Source organism: Anopheles darlingi, chromosome 2 (assembly GCF_943734745.1).
Source record: "Anopheles darlingi chromosome 2, idAnoDarlMG_H_01, whole genome shotgun sequence".
NCBI lineage: Eukaryota > Metazoa > Arthropoda > Insecta > Diptera > Culicidae > Anopheles > Anopheles darlingi.
The window spans coordinates 23,915,170-23,936,902 of NC_064874.1; the positions used below are offsets into that span (position 1 = coordinate 23,915,170).

At 48.2% G+C, this 21,733-nt stretch overlaps 5 protein-coding genes and 1 long non-coding RNA gene across 7 annotated transcripts in view; all 6 read right to left on the minus strand.

Annotated features, from left to right (window-relative positions):
- Positions 1–1,812: 1,812 nt before the first annotated feature.
- LOC125952236 (mucin-19-like) lies at positions 1,813–6,796 on the minus strand. The gene is made up of 5 exons (XM_049681588.1): positions 6,198–6,796; positions 4,620–4,790; positions 3,689–4,531; positions 3,482–3,598; positions 1,813–2,182 (listed from the first exon to the last, which is right to left on the minus strand). Exons 1-5 carry the CDS (start codon positions 6,794–6,796, stop codon positions 1,813–1,815), a joined length of 2,100 nt encoding a protein of 699 aa, XP_049537545.1.
- A 3,450-nt stretch (positions 6,797–10,246) lies between these two features.
- LOC125951910 (uncharacterized) lies at positions 10,247–12,259 on the minus strand. The gene is made up of 2 exons (XM_049681050.1): positions 12,114–12,259; positions 10,247–12,048 (listed from the first exon to the last, which is right to left on the minus strand). Exons 1-2 carry the CDS (start codon positions 12,183–12,185, stop codon positions 10,471–10,473), a joined length of 1,650 nt encoding a protein of 549 aa, XP_049537007.1. The 5' UTR covers positions 12,186–12,259; the 3' UTR covers positions 10,247–10,470.
- Positions 12,260–13,494: 1,235 nt separating this feature from the next.
- On the minus strand, positions 13,495–14,313 carry LOC125951437 (general odorant-binding protein 72-like). Its single transcript, XM_049680281.1, has 4 exons — positions 14,106–14,313; positions 13,970–14,022; positions 13,853–13,888; positions 13,495–13,736 (listed from the first exon to the last, which is right to left on the minus strand). Exons 1-4 carry the CDS (start codon positions 14,284–14,286, stop codon positions 13,542–13,544), a joined length of 465 nt encoding a protein of 154 aa, XP_049536238.1. The 5' UTR covers positions 14,287–14,313; the 3' UTR covers positions 13,495–13,541.
- Positions 14,314–15,118: 805 nt separating this feature from the next.
- On the minus strand, positions 15,119–17,148 carry LOC125952240 (uncharacterized). The gene is made up of 5 exons (XM_049681592.1): positions 16,480–17,148; positions 16,263–16,402; positions 16,089–16,197; positions 15,308–16,010; positions 15,119–15,156 (listed from the first exon to the last, which is right to left on the minus strand). Exons 1-5 carry the CDS (start codon positions 17,146–17,148, stop codon positions 15,119–15,121), a joined length of 1,659 nt encoding a protein of 552 aa, XP_049537549.1.
- A 674-nt stretch (positions 17,149–17,822) lies between these two features.
- LOC125952242 (uncharacterized) lies at positions 17,823–19,416 on the minus strand. The gene is made up of 4 exons (XM_049681595.1): positions 19,351–19,416; positions 19,159–19,291; positions 18,045–19,093; positions 17,823–17,864 (listed from the first exon to the last, which is right to left on the minus strand). Exons 1-4 carry the CDS (start codon positions 19,414–19,416, stop codon positions 17,823–17,825), a joined length of 1,290 nt encoding a protein of 429 aa, XP_049537552.1.
- Positions 19,417–20,486: 1,070 nt separating this feature from the next.
- The window catches only part of LOC125951743 (uncharacterized), a 1,905-nt gene continuing 658 nt past the window's right edge, over positions 20,487–21,733 (minus strand). For both annotated transcript variants that reach the window (XR_007468791.1, XR_007468790.1), the window contains exons 4-7: positions 21,477–21,550; positions 21,219–21,270; positions 20,915–20,960; positions 20,487–20,638 (exon numbers count right to left, since the gene is read on the minus strand). This is a non-coding gene — a long non-coding RNA (uncharacterized LOC125951743). The remainder of the gene's footprint in view (positions 20,639–20,914; positions 20,961–21,218; positions 21,271–21,476; positions 21,551–21,733) is intronic.

The following is a 21,733-nucleotide window of genomic DNA, read 5'->3' on the forward strand; positions in this document are numbered from 1 at the left end:
TCAATTAACTGCTAATTCCCCTGCAGTAATTGAAGCGTTTGGTTGATTTTAAGTTATTATCTAGAGAGTAGATGGAATTATGCTGCATCTTCTGTCAGGTTTATGCGTACAAAAACCAATAAATGCGATGACAGATGTTGAATTTCTCATCCTGGCTACTATGTTACTACTACAAATCGCCCAGCCTTCATGGTCATGGTGTTCAAAGTACTTCATGTCTTTTTTTTTCATTTTTCTTGTGTTTTAATAAATATCCAATTTCTTTAAAGTCATGTCCATATTTTACAGGTAATGCTAAACTGTTTATTATTCTGTTTTTTTTTTGTTGCATTACGAATAGAAACCATACTGCAAGCATTCTTCGATTCCTACTGCGACACACCAACTACTCGATCCAAGTACACCTTGATGCAATTAACTTGATGGCGCCTCCATTCTGTTCGGTCCATTTAACAATGTCTGCTGCTCAAAAACCAAACGGCTTATTGTCGTTGATGAATTTACTCAACAAAAACAAAGTCGTCTGCAAATAATTCATCTCCCATGCTCCCATGTTTAAAGCTCGAGCTACTTAAACTTTCTTCCTCTCTTTCCCTCAGTGACCTCTGCAAGGAGAAATTCAATTTCAGCCACTCTCGACGGATGATTAAGTATTGGAAAACACTTCACTTTAATATTATGCATTGTCCCTACGCCCGCCAGATGTGGCATCTTCACAAGCGCGCGCCAAGTACACACACTGGCTGATTACGCCGCAGCATCGTCGTCGTCGTCGTCGTCGTCGTTATGTCGACGAAACGTTTGCGTGACGGACCCCCGGGGGAGGAGGATTTGCTTTACCTGTCAATATTTATCTTGCATCTGCGTAGCGACGAAACAAAGCGGAAATAACACTCTCACTACATGCCTTCAGGCGGTCGCTCACAGGATCCGCGTAAGATCCGCGCGATCATAAACGTGCAATAAAAACTGCGTCCGAAGGCCCAGCCGCTGTCAGAAAGACAACCAAACAGAAGTACACAAGAAGAAGTACAGATTTTCTCCGTCTTCGGTCTTTATTACGACGAGGATGGTGGTACGCCATAAGGTACAAAATATTCGAAGAAGCTGCTGCTGCTGCTGCTGTTGCACTTTGTTGACTTTCGCCTCGCCTCCGGTATGCAGCACTGTGCTTTCCCGTGTCAAGTGTCCTGTTGCTCCTCCTGGTGGTGCTGACGATGCTGGTGGCAAGGGCGCTGCAGTTGACCACAATCGCCATCGCGGATACTGCGCAAGATTTGGTCCAGTCCAAGCTGACGGACCCACTCCGGTGGGGTGGTTCTGGTGAACAGGAGAGACAGACAGAGAGAGGGAGAGAGAGAGCCAAGAAAGGGATGGAATGAAAGATGAAAGTCCATAACAGTCCATGTCCGATGAGCAATGTCTCCTCGGTGCGGATTATACATAATACTAAAAAAAATAAAAGCGAAGACATTCCAGCCACCCTCCCACCACCCCCCCTATCAGCCGCTAGAGCGTGCAGAGAGTGCAGAGAGCAAGATCCTGCTGTCTGTTGACTGTCAACGCTTAGCCGGCCATTGATGACGGTGACAGGATTGCACCGACGGCGACGGCCCGACCGACTAGCTGGTTCGAGCTGGTTTGGTGGCTTTCCCGAAAGCAACGTGTGCCCCCAACGTAACGTTAACAGGCGGAGAGGGGGGGTGGCACCGCAGACCGTCGAGTGACATTAAGCCGGGTGCCGCGGTGGATCTGGAAAAACCTGACCGCGCACGAGCCAGCCAGCGAGTGAGCCGGCAGGCGAGAGGACACTTACTCGTTGGCCATTTTCCACAGCATCCGGCGCACGGCCACCGACTCCGGACTTTGGCGCTGGTGGACGAGCTGGCAGAGCAGCATCCAGTCGCAGTGCTGCAACCGGTTGGCGGTGGCGGTGACGGCGGCATTCATTAAACGATTCGAAACGTCACCGTTCGGTGCCGCCGCCGCCGCCGCCGCCGCCGCCGCCACCACCGCCTGCTCCGCGTCACGCTCCAGGGCCATCAGCTTCTGGAAGAGTTGAATTGCACCGATCGGATCGGGCACGCCGGTCGCGTCTAGGCTCCGCTGACGTAGTCCACCGCTCGATAAACCGGCACCACTGACCGGGGACGGTGTCTGCAGCTGGGTACTCTGTGGTGGTCTGTAAGACAGAAGAAAAAAAAAGGAACCGATAAGTAAGGTTAGATCAGATCTCAGCAGCAGAAGCGAACGCGGTTGACCCCCGACGCGTGGAGCGGGGGGGGGAAGGGTCCGAGCCGATGTCCGCGATGACCACGACCCCTACGTTACGCCATGAGCCATGACCGTCGCGGGGTCCCACTATGCAATGCGGAAACCGCGTAATCATCCGTGTCTATCATCTCTGCCTCCTAGCCTAGCCTTCCCCTTCTTCTGCTTCTGTGGAATTATGATTCGTTTTAAAAGCACCCCCCCCCCCAGGGCACCGGGGGATACCTAGCCTGCACTGCAAGCGCCACGCAACGCCGCTGCTGTGGCTCTGTATGAGTGAAATCGGACCGCGGGACCGAACCGAGCTATTCGCGGTCGATCGCGGCCGCCGGTTCACGTGGTTCATTCATCTTTCATAACTGATGTAACCTGCCCACACTCCTACTGGTAATATGGAGGCGCCTGGCCGGAATGGTTGGTAGAGCATTTGTGGGAATGCAGGCGAGGAACTACCTAGAAAGGAAAACGCGGTTCACTGCCGGGCGGGCGGGTACGTTCGCTGCAAATACGCGCTCGGTTGTGCGAAACACCGGCTGAGACCGCGGTGGCCGTGGTCGCCACCATGGCAACAACAGCGGAAGCACTGGAAACACGTTTTCACTTTCGACGAACAAAATCACCGTTCAACGGAGTGGAGTGAAAAGGGGGAAAGGGGAGGGGACGGGAGGTAACCAACGACGTCAACGTGCCGCTACGTCTTTTCTTCTTCTTCTTCTTCTTCTTCTTCTTCGCAAAACAATTGGACTTCATCACGCCAGGGCATCTCTCTCTGTCTCTCTCTCTCTCCACACCAGAGATTGCACACCAGTGTTCGTTTGCGTCCAGTTTGCGCATTGTTTCTACCATTTTCACCTTTCCTTTGTTGCAGCCCCTGCCCACCGCGACGCCTGAACATAAGCCGGAAAATTCGGAAGTAGCTAGCGAGGGGCGCCCTCTGGTGGCAGGGCAACCCGCGATAGTGCGGTCATCATTACGTGCGTCGCTTCTACTCTCATCTTGTGCCGGCGTGTGACGTACACGCAGACCAAATGAGCAACCGCGGTTTCACCCGGCGGGCCCAAATTGACGTCAGATAATTGTTGTGCTTCGTGGAAAACAATAGCCTGACGTATGTACGCACGCACGCACGCTACCGGGCAAGACCGACGACGGGAGGAAGACGGCTTCATTATGGCCATTACGGGCATGATCTGCGCGTGCTCGAACTTACAGCGTGGCGTTGGGATTGATGTAGACCACTTGCGGCGTGAGGGCTGATATGAGCAGCCCGATCGGGATGGCCGCCGTCAGTACGTGGATGATCTTCTTCCAAGGTGACATCGCGGCACTGTGGCGAAAGGGGAGGAAGAGAGAGAGTGGAAGGATAATATGTAGTGTCCCTTTTGATCGTGCAACGATCACGTTAACCTTCGCTTACCCCTTGTGCTGGAGTTCATCCTTTCCGAACAGAACTTCCTTGGATGTACCGCCTGTTACCTCGGTGCTGCTATTACCTCCCGCTGTTCCTGCTCCTGCTCCTCCACCTGAAACCCCTTCGCTACTGAACGCTGTACCACCGGGAACCGGTAACTCAACCGACGACGGTATCCGCTCGTACGTATACACCGACGATGGTCTGGCGAGCGTCACGACGGCCGGCTGCTGCCGTAACAAGCTAGACTCCTCCGAGGTGCTGCTGCCCGTGGTGCCAACGGATGAGAATGTTACTCCACTGTCCCCGGGCCTCTCCTTGCCACTCTCGCCACCGTCTTCCTCTTCCGGTATCCACTTCCATTTGCCCTTGGGCGTTGGAAACTGTGACACCTGTGACGTCACCGCTTCCTGAGGGAACTTTACGGTGTTTGTCTGCGGATGCTGCTGCTGCTGCGATTGCGGATGGGACCACATGGGGTACTTGTGTTCCCCCCATTTGACCGTCGTCGGAATGGTGCTTGTCTTGAGGTGGTGATGCCCACGCACCACCGGGGTGGTGCTAATGCCGGCCCCCGTATACCAGCGATTGTCTCCTGCCGTTGTGTCACCGTAAGCACTGTGTGCCGTCGCCGGGTACAGTGCATCGACGGCTGGTGTGACGGCATGCGGTACGAATCCACCATGTTCCACCGCGACCGTCCGTGGGGCTTGAGGCACTTGCTGCGTATTGCTGCTTCCAGAGACGATGGATGGTGGTTGGATTGGGACCATCGGTGAGCTCTCATCACCATAGTAGACGCCCACCTCGGGCGACGGTACAAAGTCTCTACTAAATGGCGCCTCGTTACTACGGGGGGGAGGCGAGAGAAGGAAAGCTGCATTAAGACACAATCGGTGGTAGGTGACGTGGCGGCCTGCTTGGCCCTAATGCTTACCTCTGATCAGACGCCGGCTCGTTGCCCGCGGTGCTGCCATTAGCATTCCTCGGCTGCGTTGCGCTTGCGTACAGTTGCCGCTTCCGGTAGCCCGATATCTGATGCTGCACCGTCCGTGTCCTCGCCCGGTCTCTAGCGATCGAAGGGGACTTGGACTGCGAATTGCTGTTTCTGTAACAGACAGAGAGAGAGAGAGTGAAAGAAAGAGCAAGAGGTGAACGGGGTGAGACGGCGGATTAGCAAGCGAGACAAGCAAGAGACATTCAAATCAACATTCCCCGTGGCGACCCGAACCGCCGGTCGCCGGTGCGTGTGACGTCCACGGAATGGGTGTCGTGCTAAATTCCTGCACGAAGAGGAGGCACCCCCTAAAGCAATCCAAGCAACCCAGGCAAACGCAACCACCCCATTCCGGGAATCGAAAGCCACACTTCACTCTTTCCTTCCACAGCCTACTACTACCACTACTACTACCACTTCGCTTCGTCGCTGCAGCCACCAATTAAGCGAAGATGGAGCAGCAACGAGAGAGAAAAGGAACAACGGGGTAACCGGCAAATTGTTACGAAAAATGTTTTATTGCTTTTCGAGTTTCGTTTCGTTGCACCCGCGGACAGAAGAGGAGGAGGAGGAGGAGGAGGATGAGGAGGAGAAGGAGAATGAAAGAGGTAGCGGTGGTAGCGGTGAAGGGTGTGTCGGTGTGCGCGAGCGCTGAGATAAGAGTGAAAGTGTATCACTTTCTTCGAGCATCTCGTCTTATGCCCCAAAGGCATTCGGAGAGCAGAGATACGGTCCGGTACCGCGGTACCGGCATACCGGTCGGATCGGTCGGTCTCCCTCTCTCGCTCTCTCTCTCATGAGACGACCCGAGGTTCCCTCTAAACGGCGATGATGGTGGTATCAAGATCACCACACACACGCCGCCATCGATCGATGCAATCCGCTAGGACCACCGCGTGACCATTATTATTATTATGAGGCAATCCGGACATAACGTATGCGTGGCGGTATTTTACGGACATCCACGACAGATCCTTGCGTTACTTTTGCACTCCACCCATGTCCCATGCTCTTTGTGGTGGTGTAATTTGGGAGGTTTTCATCCCCCGTTTCCTTAGTGAAAACCAATAGCAAACGAATCCGAGATCTCGGATCGATCACATTTCGCAATCGCCAAGACGGAAGCGAAGACGGAACGAACGGTCAAATGATGGTGAGGGATACGACGCAATCGAAATCGATCGACAATCCGCGATCCGAGCACGATTGACGCAACGCAAAGTGAGGAGTGAGGTGAAGTTTATTGATCTTTATGTTGCCACTGCACATACACACCCCCCAGTAAGGTGGGTGGAAGATGTGCCAAAAGGGGCACATTAAGTAATCGAGTGCGGGCGTTTGGATTTCCGGTATAATTTGCAAATTACAAGCTTATCGAAACGAACTTTGTCCAAAAAAAAAATTGGAGAACTATCGAAAGGGGTGGAAATGGAAAATCCCTTTAACATGAAACATGCACCTGAACTGATGCGAAATGTGGAGAGAGAAAAGAGAGATAAATTTGCATATTTTACGTACGAGGCGGCCCTGAATGCGGCAAGTCCGCCGACTGCCGAGGGTGAACTAGCCGGTTGGTGGACAGGCACGGACTGGGATGCAGTCGTTATGGCAGTGGACGGTGTAACAGGTCCCGCCGGTCCTTCCGGCGATGCCCTTGAAGTGGTGGTGGACGGCGCTGGGTCGTCGGTGGACAGCACTGCTACCGATTCCACCACCGTCGCCACCACCGTCGTCGGAGCATCATTGCCGTTGCCATGGACGTCGGCATGCTGCTGTCTATGGTTGCTGGGAAATGTGGTAAAATTATGGGCAGGCTCGTCGATGCTGCTATGCTGCCCCTGGTACTGCTGCTGCTGGTGCTGGTGATGCTGCGATGTTGGTGACCCTGGGTCATTTACATTGCGTTCATTAACCAGCGGCGGTAGCTTGGTGGTCAGCGATGTGCCGCCACTTCCGCTGCCACTAGACACATTAAGCCGCGCACTAACGATCGGTCCTTCGTTCACATCCTCATGCACCTCGATTGCACCAATCACGCCGGTAAATATCACTAACGACATCGAAAGAATTCGCATCCACTGGGGCACCCGACTACCATTGCCACCGTTCGCGAACATGATGGCGTCCTGTCGTGTCCTTGTCCGTATCTTGGGGACTAGCAACTGGGACCTGGGTCTGTTTTTCAAATCATATTTCGAAATAACCCGAACGAAACACTGGACGATTTGCACACATCGGCCTCGTGAAGAATCCACTCCCTAGTCTCCGTACAACTTCACTGTCACGTTGCGATTAAGCACATGTCGCGGTGTTGCGTTGGATTTTATTTGGCTCGATCACTATAGTATCACTATAGTTGTCTATAGACAACTAGACAAGCTGCCGGACGCCCTTCGGTGAGCAAAAACAAACGAAAAGTGCGCGAGAGGATCGATATGCGCAGTGCGCTAGGGACGGAAACATAATCCTTTGTCGAATTATGAACACAAACTCCAGAAGAGGCTATAGGATGCACCCACGGGGCGGGGAGGCCTATTGTTTGCTATTGTTTTGTGGGCCCGGTGGCAGCCATTGCATCATTGTTCGCAATCGTTCCAAATGGGTGACACATTTCGCCGTCAATAAGAGTGTGTTTGAGGTGCTGTTACGATCAGCAGCACCACCATCAGCCATCCGATCAGGTTGATAATGCGGCAGTTGCTGATTTCGCGCATGTCGTGTGTGTGTGTGTGTGTTTACCTCGCAAGGGATGATAAAACAAATAAAGAGTAGTGTGAAGGTTATTAAACGATAGGAAAAGTCCTCCCCGTGCTCTCGATATTATGTAAGGCAGATGAATGTTTTCCTTTCTCTATTTTGTTTTGTACTAGTGTTCCATTGTGCAACTAAAGTTGTTTTAAGTTAAAGAAGTTAAACTTTACATTTTATAAGTTCGGTTTCCAATCTTATGTGCCTGCATAACATTTTACTTAACAGTTTAGCACTGTTACCTTCTGTTTTATGCATATTATTTTTACAAGCGTGATAAAACTTTTGTTTTAAAGTTTGAACGACAACTAAACTATAATCAACTATAAACAAGCTGAACAAGTTGGATAAAATGAAAAAAAAGTTAAAGAGCTAGTGGATCGATGCTGCGAAAATCCTGCGAAAGAAGTGAACATCAGCGGCTCTGTGTAAGCCCTTTCACTTCTGTTTCCAGTTCCCTTCAGGAATCCCGATTCCTTCCCACAAACCAGCATCCTTAAATCTCGTTAACTCTTTCACCCTTTATCGGTCATGTCTTGATGCACCGAAATCGCGCGATACTTACACACATACAGTTGTTACAATCTGTGACTGCGCCACTAATGATCTCCGTCTCGGCGCCCTGCACAACCGAAATATCTCGGATAACATTCCCCATTCGATGGCCAGCGACTACCGGCTAATGAAGTTGGTGGCTTTTCACCGCTCTTGCATCCGACAAAATCAAGTTTGCCGGTGGTGGACGGAACCATAAACCTATCCGGCATGCCTGCGCATAGCTTAACACTTCGCTAGCTGCGTACCGCAGACCGCGCATTGCCTCGTGCTGCAGCTGATTAACCCACATCCGCACCAACCCCGAGAAGGGAGGGGCCATTTTAAATTATGTTTGGCAGAGGGAGTGTAGCGGGTTTGTTCGCAAAACGCGACGTCGGAGGAAAAGACACTGAGGCCGATGCACTGATAATGCGCCATTCCTCCTGGGTGCAGGTGCGTAGGTGTCAGCACGGCTACTGTTGCTGCAGCTGCTGCCTGCTCGTCATCGTAAATTGCGGAAAACGATCGCCGTTGGAAAGTCAGCAACCATTAACTGCCACCGATCACCTCGCGCTAATTAACCGGAGCGATTGCACCCACTCCCAAAGGCGGGAGTTTGTTGACTTCTTATACTGGGCAGCCGGGCGACCCAGGGCGTCTAACCTGGCCTGCATCGGGTGCCAAACTTTGCACCACACTTCTCACGCACATTTTTTCTCTGGATAATAGTCTTCCAAAAATCGTTGATCGTTGATCCGACACCCCCTGGCCTGTGCTTAGAAGCCAGCAACAGAGCCGTTTCGTTTCGTAATAGCTAATCGAACCTGGAGGGGGGGGGGGGGGGGCAGATGTGGGGACCCGATGCGTCACCACCCCGCTGGCTAGCCATACATGAGAAGGGGGAAGGTTGTAAAAGTGGCACTTCACTTCCATTTTCCGGTTCTATTGATTGGTTTTCGTGTCTCGCGAGCCCACGACGAACCGCCTGCCGAAGCCTCGGGTGAGTGAAAGCTACGCGGAATGTTTCTCCTCGTCTTATCCTGCACCGATGCTGCCAATGCTGCCAATGATGCCAATGCTGCTGCTGGTGGCGTTTTAATGTCTTTTGTTTCTCTTCTCTTCTCTGGCGATTGTTTATTGGCCCCAGACCCGGCGTGAGGGCAGAGGCTGAGGTGGCGAGATTGCAGATACTCAACGATGACCGGCGGCGCATCGCACTCGCGCACACGTGAGAAACCTTCACGCCATCCAACGGGAAGAGAGGGGGACGGGACCGACGGTCGGTTTATGATTTATTCGCGATGCACTCTTACGACATCGATGGCTACGCCAACGACCAACGGGCGGGAGAGATTTCTTTATAAATCCGACCATAATTGTCGAAGGAGTGCGTCGTACGCCGGCGTGTGATAGTATACCCCTCCTCGTGCGGCAGATGGGGGTCGTAAATCGTTGGCGATGGCCCGTGGGATGTACAAATCGTGCGCTAAACGGCAACTTAATACCAATCAACTCTGTTTGCTGTTACTGGCTCCATCGCCGGTGATACCGCCGTATGGCATTTTGATTGATTTGCGTTTGCGGGTGCAACCGCAACACGCAACGCCAGCTTACAAGCGGTGTTAATGAAGAACCATTTTCTACGCACCAGCGAACCAAGGTGGGGGGTGGGCAGGTTGGTTAGTTACTTATTTCGGTTGAAACCAGACATGATACAATTGCTGGCGATTCACGTGTTGCAAAGACCACTGCAGCAGAACTGACTGATGCGTTCAATTAAGGCCGGGGCAAGCCAACAGGGACAATTAATACTTCCCAGATCAATGGCCTATGCTCGCAGAAAAGTTACTTGAACTTTTTCTGTCGATCACTCGTTACAACAATATCTTTGGTCTTCTGTCTATAGGTCTGGCTTGCTCAATTCAGTTTCCTGGCCTAGTTAAGAGTGTATAAATACCACTCTTGGATATAAGGTAAATGATTTTTTAAATCACAAGAAAAAGAAAAGATATCCAACCAGTTGGAAGCAACTTCCTTCCGTTCGAAGTATAAAAGATGCCGCGATAACTGAAAAAACGAAAGCATAAAGTAAGTATGATGATCTTAAAAAGTTTATTGGTTAAACTATGGTGACGTTTCATCACGCAGTGTGGTGGAACAATTAACCAGCCCAGTTCCAGTATTCTGTTACGATGAAACCATATCGCCGATCCATTTTTCCACATCGTATCACATCGTGATATCTAAACTCAAGTAATCAAAACTAAGGTAGGGGCTAGTTCCTCCAATCGTTTATTTGTGATTTAATTCATTACATGTTACATTTCATCACCACTCAGTGGCATTCTAAACGTGTTCTTTTCTCTGGGCTTCGATGCCTTGCAGCTTCTATACTAAACTAATCACGCTCCTGCTCACGTGTTTCTGATTCTTCAGCTGATTCATCATGATTAAACTTATCATCTTGGCCATCAGACTCCTTATCGTCATCATTTTTTAACTCTTCTCACTCTTCATCAGCATTATCAGACTCATCTTCATCGTCGGAGTAATCATCGTCAGAGTAATCATCGTCGGAGTAATCATCGTCAGAGTAATCATCGTCGGAGTAATCATCGTCGGAGTAATCATCGTCAGAGTAATCATCGTCATTCTTATTGTTATAGAGATCATCTTCATCATCCTCCCAAGAACGCAGGACCTTCAGGTTGGGGAACTTTTCGGTGCGGCCATCAAAGGTTGCCCGATGTAAACAACAATTGTCGAAGTACATTTCGCGTAAACGATACATTGGTTTGGATATGCCAAAAAAACTCAAGTCTTTGAAACATCCTCTACGGAACAGGACAACGTCTAAGTTCTCCATCATCGACAATACCTTCAATATTTGTGGCGGTTCCTTATCATCGAAATTGATGAAAGTTAGGGCCAATTCTGTCAACTGCACTTTGTACTTTTTAAGGATCTGGATCATATTTGCGCGATTTTTGCTGCTAATCGTCAAGCCAAGCTTATACACCCTCTTTGGAAGTACCAGGGAATCGATTCTTGAGTTTGGCAGTTGGAGCTTCTCTAGATTGGTTTGAACCGAAAAATCGAAGGTTAAGCGAGAATTATCTGTACTGTTAACTTCTCCAATCGTTAGAACACGTAGATTAACGAGTTTTGAAAGATAATTCAACACCGTGACATTAGCAACTTGTGTTTTAATCGACAAATCCTTCAATTTCGTGCACGTCTCACATATCGCGCGGAAGACTTTATCTCCTACTTTATCCTCCCACTTCATCGTCTCTAAATTCTTCAATTGAAGAATTATGGACACTTGCAGTGGGATTGATACTTTATGCGTTGGTTTGGGCTTATCACAAAAGATTCCTTTCACGTCGGTAATGTTTAGATGTTTCAGATTACCGAACGCATCTGGCTGGATCTGGGAATTTGTGCTGCTCGCGGATTGGAACAGTACAGCAGATTCACCTGTGAATGTTAGCAACTGTGGCATTTCTATCCCAATGTTGAGTATGGAAGCAACCGTAAGATTCTGCACCGTACTGTTTCGAAGAATTGTTAAACTTTTCTGCTGAAAAGGTTGTCCATCGACATGGCGTAGCTTCAGCGTAACAAGTTGCGGCAACAACGGTATTGTCTTGGCTATCGCTGGTAACACTAGCTCCGTCGCGGAACCGGAAAAGCTAAGATCCAGCGAGAGCAGATTGGTTGTATGTTTCGGATGAATAGTGACCCATAGCGCTGGCAGGCTACCGACGATGAATCTATTAACGCGATGAGTTAGGTTTTGATAGCATCGTTCAGAGTGCGTGAGCAAATTCATTACGTCCTTGAGCACCTCCTGCCTCTTCTCTGATCGTTGGAGTTTGTATTTCTTGTATATTTCCGAGGATTTGTCCACGGATCCGAGGCATCTCGGATAACCGGCAAGTACCTTCGACTCCACATTGAGGATAAAAACGAATCGCGCAGCATACTGGCTTGCAAAGATGATCTTGTGCCATCTTTTGCTTGTGCGGGAAGCATTTTTGATATCGTTCAGATCTAGCAGATCACAAATCACGCAAAGTACCTATAACGAAAACAAAGAAATATGTGAGCAACGGAAAGTAGCGTGTATAAAAGATACCCTCTTACCTCAGCCGGTAGCGTATCGATATAATTCGTACTATCGCGCGTGGCTGCGCCGTTTCCGCTGTCTGAGGACATATTTTCACAGCTTTCACCTAAACAATTTTCACCAAAACGCGACCAAATTCGTTCAGCGTTCTCCTTTTTTCGCGGAATATTTCGCGGTTTTTTCTCCGAAACCACCCGCGATTGCCGCGCGTTTTAGTAAAGACCCTGATAGCCACTTAACGTAAACGTAATTTTTATTTCGTTCGTTGTATCGTTTATATCGTTTATCTCGTTTTTTCAAAACTCCCACACCTCGCTGCGGCAGCTTTAAAAAAAGCCGTTGCGTGTGCTCAAACCAGAGGGCTGGTGCCAAGACCCGGAGCACCGTTTGGGCGGAAGCAGAAAACGACTTCACGACTGAAACGACTGAAACTTGGAACTTCTTCGCCGTTACGACGACACTAGACTAGTTTATTGGGTGTTTCCACAAAAAAGAACAACATACAGACGCAACCTACGAACTATCACGGACGCCACCTAGCTTAAGAAACTAGTACTCGTCTTAGTCGTGTTACTAAGAAGCTTTCCAACTAACTAACTAACCTACTAACTGCTCTTACAAATCACCACCAGCACCTTTGCAGGAAAACCCAAAGTAGGCGCCTGCCTTTCCTTTGCTGTCGTCGGCTTCGTTTTTGAAACTCAGGGCACACTGTTGTACTGTTGTCGCTCTACTCTGCGGCTCCTTCGTTGCTCCAAGTTTGTGGTAAGCCGGAGCTCACACTCTGTTCTTTTAACAACTTCTTTCTTCCAGTTCCGTTTGCTGTTGCAATTTCCGGTTTACTTCTTCCCAAAGTGGCTTTTGCTGAGTAGCCCACATTATGGTTTTCGTGGACGTTGCTTTCAAGAGGTGTTGTGCCTTTTCTGTGCTGGTTCAATCTTCAGCTTCCACATTAAGTTCTTGTTTGCTTGCTCACCACCGCAGACGTGGATTTTGAAAACGTTCAGCCTTCCGCAGGTCATTTGGCAGGAGGTAGCGAGGCGCGAATTTTGGCCACTCTGGTTCCTCTAGCAAAGTTGTGGCGGCTCAATGCAAAGCGGTCAATAGCCCAGCTGTTCATTTTCCTAACTTCGTCCTTGCTTTTAGGCAGTTTTCGTAAACCTTACACTGATAATTTCCTTAAAACTACCTCATTAACTAACTACCTACCTACCTCACTAGAAACTAACTACACTACACTAACTAACTACTTAAACGTCTATAACTCGGCTCGGTTCGAAGAATTTCCGTACATTGGTCTCATGAAGATAAGCTTCACGAAGATTTAGGTAACATTGAAGCGCCTCGTTTGGGCAATTGCAATTGCAAAATTATTTATTTCATTGCTATTCTGTTGGGGAATACATATATTCAAAAATATCCTATAGTAGCTCAATCACCAAAGTTCAGGGGAAAAAGAATTTCGGGCTGGCTGCGAAGAAACACTTTAGCAGCAGATAGGCTACCTCACACCTGTCGTTGACGTTATCGGCCGCATTTCGGCAGGCTTCCAGTCCGACCCGGAACGGTTCCCTGTACTCACTGGGTAGCATATTAATCTGCCGGACGGCCGCATCGTAATTGAGCTTTCCTCGTTTCGACTGTAGTACGATCCCGGATCCCAGTTCCGAGGCGGTCCGAGAATTGAAAAATAAATTCACTGAACGACCAACTACTTAACGTGGCAACCTTCGGAGCTATCCGGAGGACAACGTACCGTTTGCGTGAGGTCCATCAGACAGGCGATATAGCACTGAAAGCAGAAGCGATCGCGGTATCATTAGATTCATTGTCTCGTATAACACACATTTCCTATTGGATTCTTCCTACCAACCTTGAACTTACTGTCCTCGGGGAACACACCTCGACGTGGATTGTTGGCCATTTCTGTCATAGAAGATGCAATCGTCCCAGAATTAGTCAAAGCATGCCGCAGTTTATTCGCTTACCTCGAAGCTCCTTCGCTTTACCTTCAGTTATGTTGTGGCGCGAGAGGCAATTCTGTCGCATGCCATGTGCTATCACATCCATATCTTCCACGGTGAGGCTTTTATCGTGTACCGACTGTTCGGAGGCCAACGATACCACCGCACAAGTTGCCCAGACGATCATGGCGATCTTGCTAAACGGCATTGTTTGCGACACCATCATGTCTCACACAAGAATGATCGTTTTCGAGCGTTGCGTATAGACTGCAGTATTACTTTTCCGTTTGGTGCAAATAAATGATTTCCAGAGGGAAAAGCAAACCCACCCCCGTGGTACGAAACAATCAATTAATCGTTAAATCGCTACCGGTACTGGGTGGAAACTATCGAATCATCCATCAGCTTCGTAAAGTTCTCTATCGATGACTCGCCACTTTATGGACCATGCTGTTGAGCATGCGTTGCCTACTTCACTTTATCGACGGGTACACCTGCGCTGGTACTACTGGGACTCATTGCTGGGAGTGCACTCCATATTTCAGGCAACCCCTAAACGTGGCCACCGTTCGTTAATTGATCGTTGGATAATAAGGGAGTTCGCGACGCTTGCTACGGCAGGTGTTGATGGCTCGAAAGAAAGGGTTACTAAACAAACAAAACACGCACGATGACAAAGTGCCGACATTGGATCGAAGATTATTCTAGAATGACGGAATTATTGATACGAAAATAGAATGCATCATTGAATGGCGTGATTTTGTGCTTCAGAACAACCAATACGAGCAACTTTTATTCATTTTAAATGGGCCACAAATGCTAACATGATACTAAACCATCCATAAATTTTTGGAACATTCTGAAATACTTCTGCGGCATCTTTTCAGCCACGACGAATGCCTCGTGCCACTTGTACCTTATACACAAGGATTTCGCCAACGAAGCAAACGCTGGCCAGACAGAGGCCGGAAAAAAGGATAAAGAAAACACCCAAAAAGTGGTCCACCGAGATCCGGATGGGTTCGTGGTCGGGATCTCGGACTCGTGCATTCGCAATGTTACGCTGTATGCCCAGCCCAACGTGTCGTATGACGGACTGAAAGTAATAAGAGGAGAATAAGTGTTTAACAGTGAATAATTGCTGGAACCCACCGTTAGTTCCCAGTAATGAATGATACCACTCTGGTGGAGGGCCAGTAGGAGCGCATCGAGGGGGGCACGCAACGGCCACACCTTTCGACACGCACCGACGCTAAACTCGTTAAAAACGTCCTCGCGGAGTGGTTGAAGCCGCAACGAAGCATTCCAGGTGATGCGCGACCCGTAACCATAGTTACCGAACTGGAGCCGCTCGTAAACGTAGCCCATCCGTCGATCGGTGAACGGTAGCCGTGCGACAGCTTCATCGTCGGTATCGTGTACCACGAAGCTATCGCGCATACGCACCAGGTTTGGTTGAGTGGTACCGGCCAGCGTGATCATCCATGCCTCGGTACCACCGGTCCAGTGCATGTCGTTGGCAATAAAGTCTACCACCGTATCGATCGAGCGCTCGTACTGTGGCAACGTCAGCAAGCTGGCCAGTGCACCGGCGTAGCTGTTCTCGATCATAAACCCTCCGAAGAGCAGGGCGACAAGGAGGATCAAACCGGCCACCAGCCGGTCGTAGCGCACCCCAAGCGATTGTCCCACGTGTAACTTGAAGATGACGAAAAGCGCGTCCAGAAGGGAGAAACCATCGTACCCCTCCCTAACTCCGACGGCGAGCCGGTCATGTGCACACTCGATCAGATAGATGGCGCCAGTACCGGCAGCGAACGCTAGTCCCACCATAAGCCACAGGTTAGATGGAAAGCTTCGAAACGGTGTCTGCCAGAAGGGTAGAAGCCGTGGTTTCGGTACCAAACAGGACACATGGGCCGCCTCGATCGGCATGGTCAGTGAGGCGACCTGAAACCAGGATTCCCTGAAAAATCGATAGGAGTCACCATGGTGGCGGCTTCATTCGTCCAGGATGATACTACCAACTCTGCCGTACCAGGTATACAGGGCAGCAAGTACGATATCGGCCCGTCGATTCACGATATTGCCAATCAGCCCAGTAGCGGAGCCATTCAGTTCCACAGTTCCCCAATCGGTCTCGATCACTAGTTGAAAGGAGGCGAGAGCAAATCATTGATGTGGGATTCGAAATCGATTAATTTTGCGCAGTTCTTACTGATCTCCACGGTGCAGTTGTGACGCCGGCACAACTCGAGTATTAACAAAAACTCGAATCCCGCCAGCTGAACTGTCCGAGGTCTGGTATCACCAACAACGTCCGCATTACCCTGTCCAGGAGGCTGAGTAGAGAAAGACGAAAATCTCGCAAACGTATATACCCACTCAGTTAGTCCCCCAACGTAATCTCTTTTCTTACCACTTCCTGCCACATGGCGTACGGTGGATAGGACACCGTCGTCACTCGAATACGCCTGCCACGGAGATCCTGAAGCCGATCAGGAAAGTAACTTTCAAGCTGGTTGCTGATGCACATTGACGGAACACACTCGATTGGTATTTCATCGATCAACTGGAAGTCGATCGTACTCCCTTCCAGCTCGATCGTGTGCAGCCTGATCAACGCGTTCGTAACATTCGGTACGATCAACAGAACATTCACGAGTTGCTCCAGAGTATCGCGATATGGTAAAAGTGCATGGTGAAGCTTTCCATCCAGCTGCGACACAATAGCAATCAATCGTTTGTTGTGCATCCGCTGCAGGGATCGTTGATGTGCCGCATGAAATTGCTCCAACCATGGCAGCAGGGCCAGTTCACCGACGACGAATCCACCGCAACCAGCTTCGATGGCAGCATGCAGATCGTTGACATCCAGTTCGTTGCTCTCCTGCTGCGTCGTCGTGACCAATGATAGATAAGGAGCAATGGCTGGCGATCCTTCTCCTTCCCAGCGGATATCTTCTCCTGGACTGTGAACGAGGCAAACGCTCGAGTAATCACTAGAATAGGGAGGAGATCCGAGCAAACTTCCCAGTAGCAGCGCCAGAGCGCGTCCCATGAATGCCGGTGCTAGCAGGATATCCATTCCGAGGTACGGCGATGGAGCAGGACTTCACTTCTAAGACCATCATCGATGAGTGCGTTGCCTTTTTATATAAAACGATGATAGGATCACTGAGTTCTGAGTACAGGTAGTAGCACGCACATATCAACGCGTGTCCTTTCGATTCGCGCAAATTGATGTGCAAACTTGCCAATTACCATCTACCCAGAGCCTCGGGGGCTATGCCCGAGACAAATGCCAGGCATGTGGTTACGCAAAAGTGTCGTTACGAAATCGGTAAATGTGAATGGATGATGTAAACGCATGGTGGACCTGACTCCTTTATGCTGACGAGTCCTTGGCGCTTACAATCGATAGCAAACGAATGGTTTGTTTGAGAAATTGCGTATGGTATCGTTGGTAGAGTCTGAGTAATTATTAATATTTCTAAAAGATTTCTCAAGTTTTACCGGCGATGATGTAAAAGGGACAATCAATTGCTTAGCAAATTTAAAGCTTTTATTGTAAATTCGCTTCGTGTTTACTACTTGCTAAGGTGACTTGTAATGATCTATGCGACTTAATCGTGCATCTCTAGAAAGACTAATGGAATTCTGCTTCTGCTGCTCAACCAATCATGCATAAACAACATGATTTGAAACTGCAACTATTTGGCAACTTAATTACACTCTAATACTTTTTTGGGATTGTGATGCTTAGAGTGCTGGATTGTGGTAGCTATTAAACTGTAGTTGGACCTTTAACAGGATTAAAAAGATATGATTAGTAAACCGTCAAATTGTTCAACTCATGCCCGAATCTTTCAGTAAAACGCAGTTCAATTGCTAATTCGTGAATTTGAAGCGTGGTTTCAATGCAAATTGCGGCCAGAAATGCTGCAACCGTCGACCATATCGAAACCACAAAAGCTCCCCTACAAAAACAACGCTGGATGAGCCGAGTCCGACAGCAAGGATCAAGAGCGCTCCGGTAATGTTCGAGATGCGTAATGGTGTGCACTCGTCGCCGCCACTGTCTCGCGAATAGCGAATGACTTGCTGCGACTCGAGACTAAGAAACCGGATAACACCGATAAACTCCCAGTGGGCCAGTATGCCGAAGGCTTTCAAATCCAGTACCATCCGGTCGAAGCGGGCCCGTGCCGGCCACGTCTTGCTACACATACCGACGACCGACTCCCAGTACACATCATCCGTCAGCATCTGGCGACCCTTCATCGATTCGATGCTCATCGGCGGGAAAGCGAAATGACCATACTCCATCCTTTCGACAATAATGGCCACATCCCGATCACTGGCGCGCCGTGCGATTGTTTCCTCATCCCACTCGCGGAACGTTTTCAGCAGTGTAAGCATATCGGGCTGGTAAGCGAGCAGGATGGAGTAGATCCAGGAAACACTAACACCGGTCCACGTCATACGCGCTTCGGCCAGTTCGTGCACATTGTTAACACATGGTTCATACTGCGGTACGATCATCGTACTGGCCAGTCCACCGTTGTAGCTACTGCCGATCATGAAGCCAGCAAACATGAGCGTGCTGAAGAGTAGAACCGATGCAACCAGTTCGTTCGGCATCGGTACCGATTGTTCCATGAAGAATCCTATCATCACCAAGATCGCATCGCTGAAGGTGTACTTTAGTGCGTGAGTTAGGTTTAGGATCCTTTGGCGGCACCGTTCCATGACACACACGGCCACGGTTCCGGAGAGAAAGGCTAACGCAACAGCACTCCACAGTGGGCCGCTAAATGAGAGAAACGGAGTTCGCCAGTTGGCCACTATGTGCGGTTTTGCCACAATGCAAGTACAACCGGATCTCGAATGGACGGCGGTGAATGCCAGATACTGGAAGCTGCTGTACCAGGTGTACAGACCCGCGAAGGTGATATCAACTAGATGTTCCGCCGGTGCACCAATCAGTCCGACTTTGGTGCCATTGTCAAAGACCGTACCCCATTCCGACGCTGCCAAGGGAGCGATATTGTATTGAAAGTTTTTCAATTTACGATAAGCTGTGGCCACTACTTACCCATCATTATTTCCGTGGTACAGTTCACAATTTCACAGAACAGTACGACTAGCCACAGTTCGGTACCATCGATCTGGGCCGATACGTTAGGCTTCGATGGTAGAATATAGCGACCATTACCCTGTCCTAAGGGCTGCAAATGATCACATCGTATTAGTACACTACCTAACCGTTAGTTCGTGTCCATCTTACCACATCAACTACGTGTACGTTCGGCAGATATGGTACGGCGCCGAGCCTTAACCGTCTGCCATTCATGTTTGTGAACTTATCGGGAAAATGGTCGATGGTTGATCGATGGAAAATGGTTGTGGGATCAGCGCTAGGTTCCAAGAGATATCCAACGCCAGTCCGTAACAGTGTTATCTTCTCAATCAAGCGCGGTACTAGGGTTACCGGAACACCGTCGTAAATGTCTACTGTATGGAGTTCAACATGTAGTTCCTTCGGTTCGTTTGAGAGAACTGGTAGAAACAATAAAATATCTGGTATTTCTAAAAACCAAAAAAGGAATGAATTACCCTTTTTATTCTTTTAACACACACATTTTTAGCTTACCCTCAATAATGAACGTTTCGGAAATATCACGGAAAATGGACGAGTTTGGTTGCAACAGAATGATTAAACGCTTCTCCATCGAGCGCTGCACAGCACCATCGTGCACCGGCAGAAACGAATCGAAAAACGGACCCGCGGTTTTTTCGGTAGCGATGAAAGCCTGTTAACAATGGTAACAAGAAGTATCATCCGTAGTAGAGGATAAGGAACTATTATTTTTTCCCTGCTTTTCCATAACTTACCTGACATCCTGATTCTACGGCGTTCAGAAGATGTTGGTCGAAATTATCATCCCCAGCATACTCGATTACAATCGTCGGTATCTCAACGGATATGTAATTTAGAGCATGGTCGTCAACGCGAGATTTGAGCAAACAAATGGCGAAATAGTGAGCCAGATACCGTAAAATGAGATGGTTTAGTAGGAAACCAACAGTGGCACTATACTCAGGACTTGCTGCTACATCTTCCCTCGTATCGGTGATGACCATAGTCATGGTTGAGAATTGTAATCGTCTTGCCTTCCAATGCGATGCCTTTTTATAGTGAAACTACGATTTTCGGGAAGCAAGAACAAATAACCCACTACTAACCTAAACAAACATTGATTTTCATCCACATTTCCCTCTCTTTGGCTCACTTTCCAGTATCAATTTCGTAGACGAACAAAGAAAATTACGATGTTCATGCGGCTAACAAACAAATGCCTGTCCCTATCAAAGAATCAAGACCAAAAACAAATATCTTTCCCCTAAACTGTTAACCACCAATGTTTATACAGTGTTCGGATTGCATCAATGATAAAATTAAACAAACGCGGCTTCGTATGTTTTGCGAGAAATATTTTATTCATAACTTTGTTCATCGTGGTACCATCGGTGGTCTAACTTACCATCCATCCATCGATTATGTGCAGACATTCCTGAAACATAAGGAGAAGAACACATGTTACTAATCGAAACTGCGTTCCCTTTCAATAAAACCGTTGAAGCTGATTATTTCTTTTGTGCTATCAAATCAGGTGCCATTAGCATCTCTAGCTAAACTTTAAAATATCAAACTACTACAAAACGTAGCAGTATGGTTGACATCGTTACAAAGTTCTGCCTCAGTCTCGTCATCTAGTTTCATCATTTTGAATGCAAGTAGGAGGTCCGTGTTTCTATTATGCCACCATATACTTAAAGCAAGAACTCACCTCACACAATGCTGGGCAAATAGCCAAACGTGTGAAAATCTCACATCTGAAATAAAACATCAAAATAAAGATTGTTAGTATGAAGTGCGGACAGTTTATTTCGAGTTACAGTATGAGGAATTTGTAATCAGATGCCAATAACATCTGCGGACAAACTTCTAAAACATCAAATCATTGCAGAACGCAACGATATGGCTGATGTTATGGTGAAGTTTGTCCTCAGTCTCGTCATCTAGTTTCATCATGAAAGGGGAGCAGTATCTTAAAAGCAATATAGAATGGTGGCATCTAACATAATGCTTACCTACAATAACATCATCATCTGTGATCAATCCAAATCTATACAAGATCGATACCTGGAAGATACAAAAAGGTCATCTTTAAATACTTGGTTTAAGATTTAAAATAAAGATATTCAAAAACATGTTATCAGTGCTTAAAATATAATGCGTAGGTATTAAGGAACAAGCTTTCTTCATATATGTATCAAAGAGAGCTGAGTAAGTCAGTCATCATGAAAGACAGAAACTTGAAATTGGCATAACATATTTATAATAATCACCTTTTGTTTCGTAGTCTATAAAACGCTCCTCACCAATGTATAATCCAATGTATTCCATTTCAATGCGCAAACCACTATAAAAGAAAAAAAGGTATGTTTGAGTAACATATTCCTGAATAAAAAAATGTCGCTTAAAAAATAAAATTATCAGTGCTTAAAATATAATGCGTAGGTATTAAGGAACAAGCTTTCTTCATGTATGTATCAAAGAGAGCTGAGTAAGTCAGTCATCATGGAAGACGATAAAAAAAGAAGAA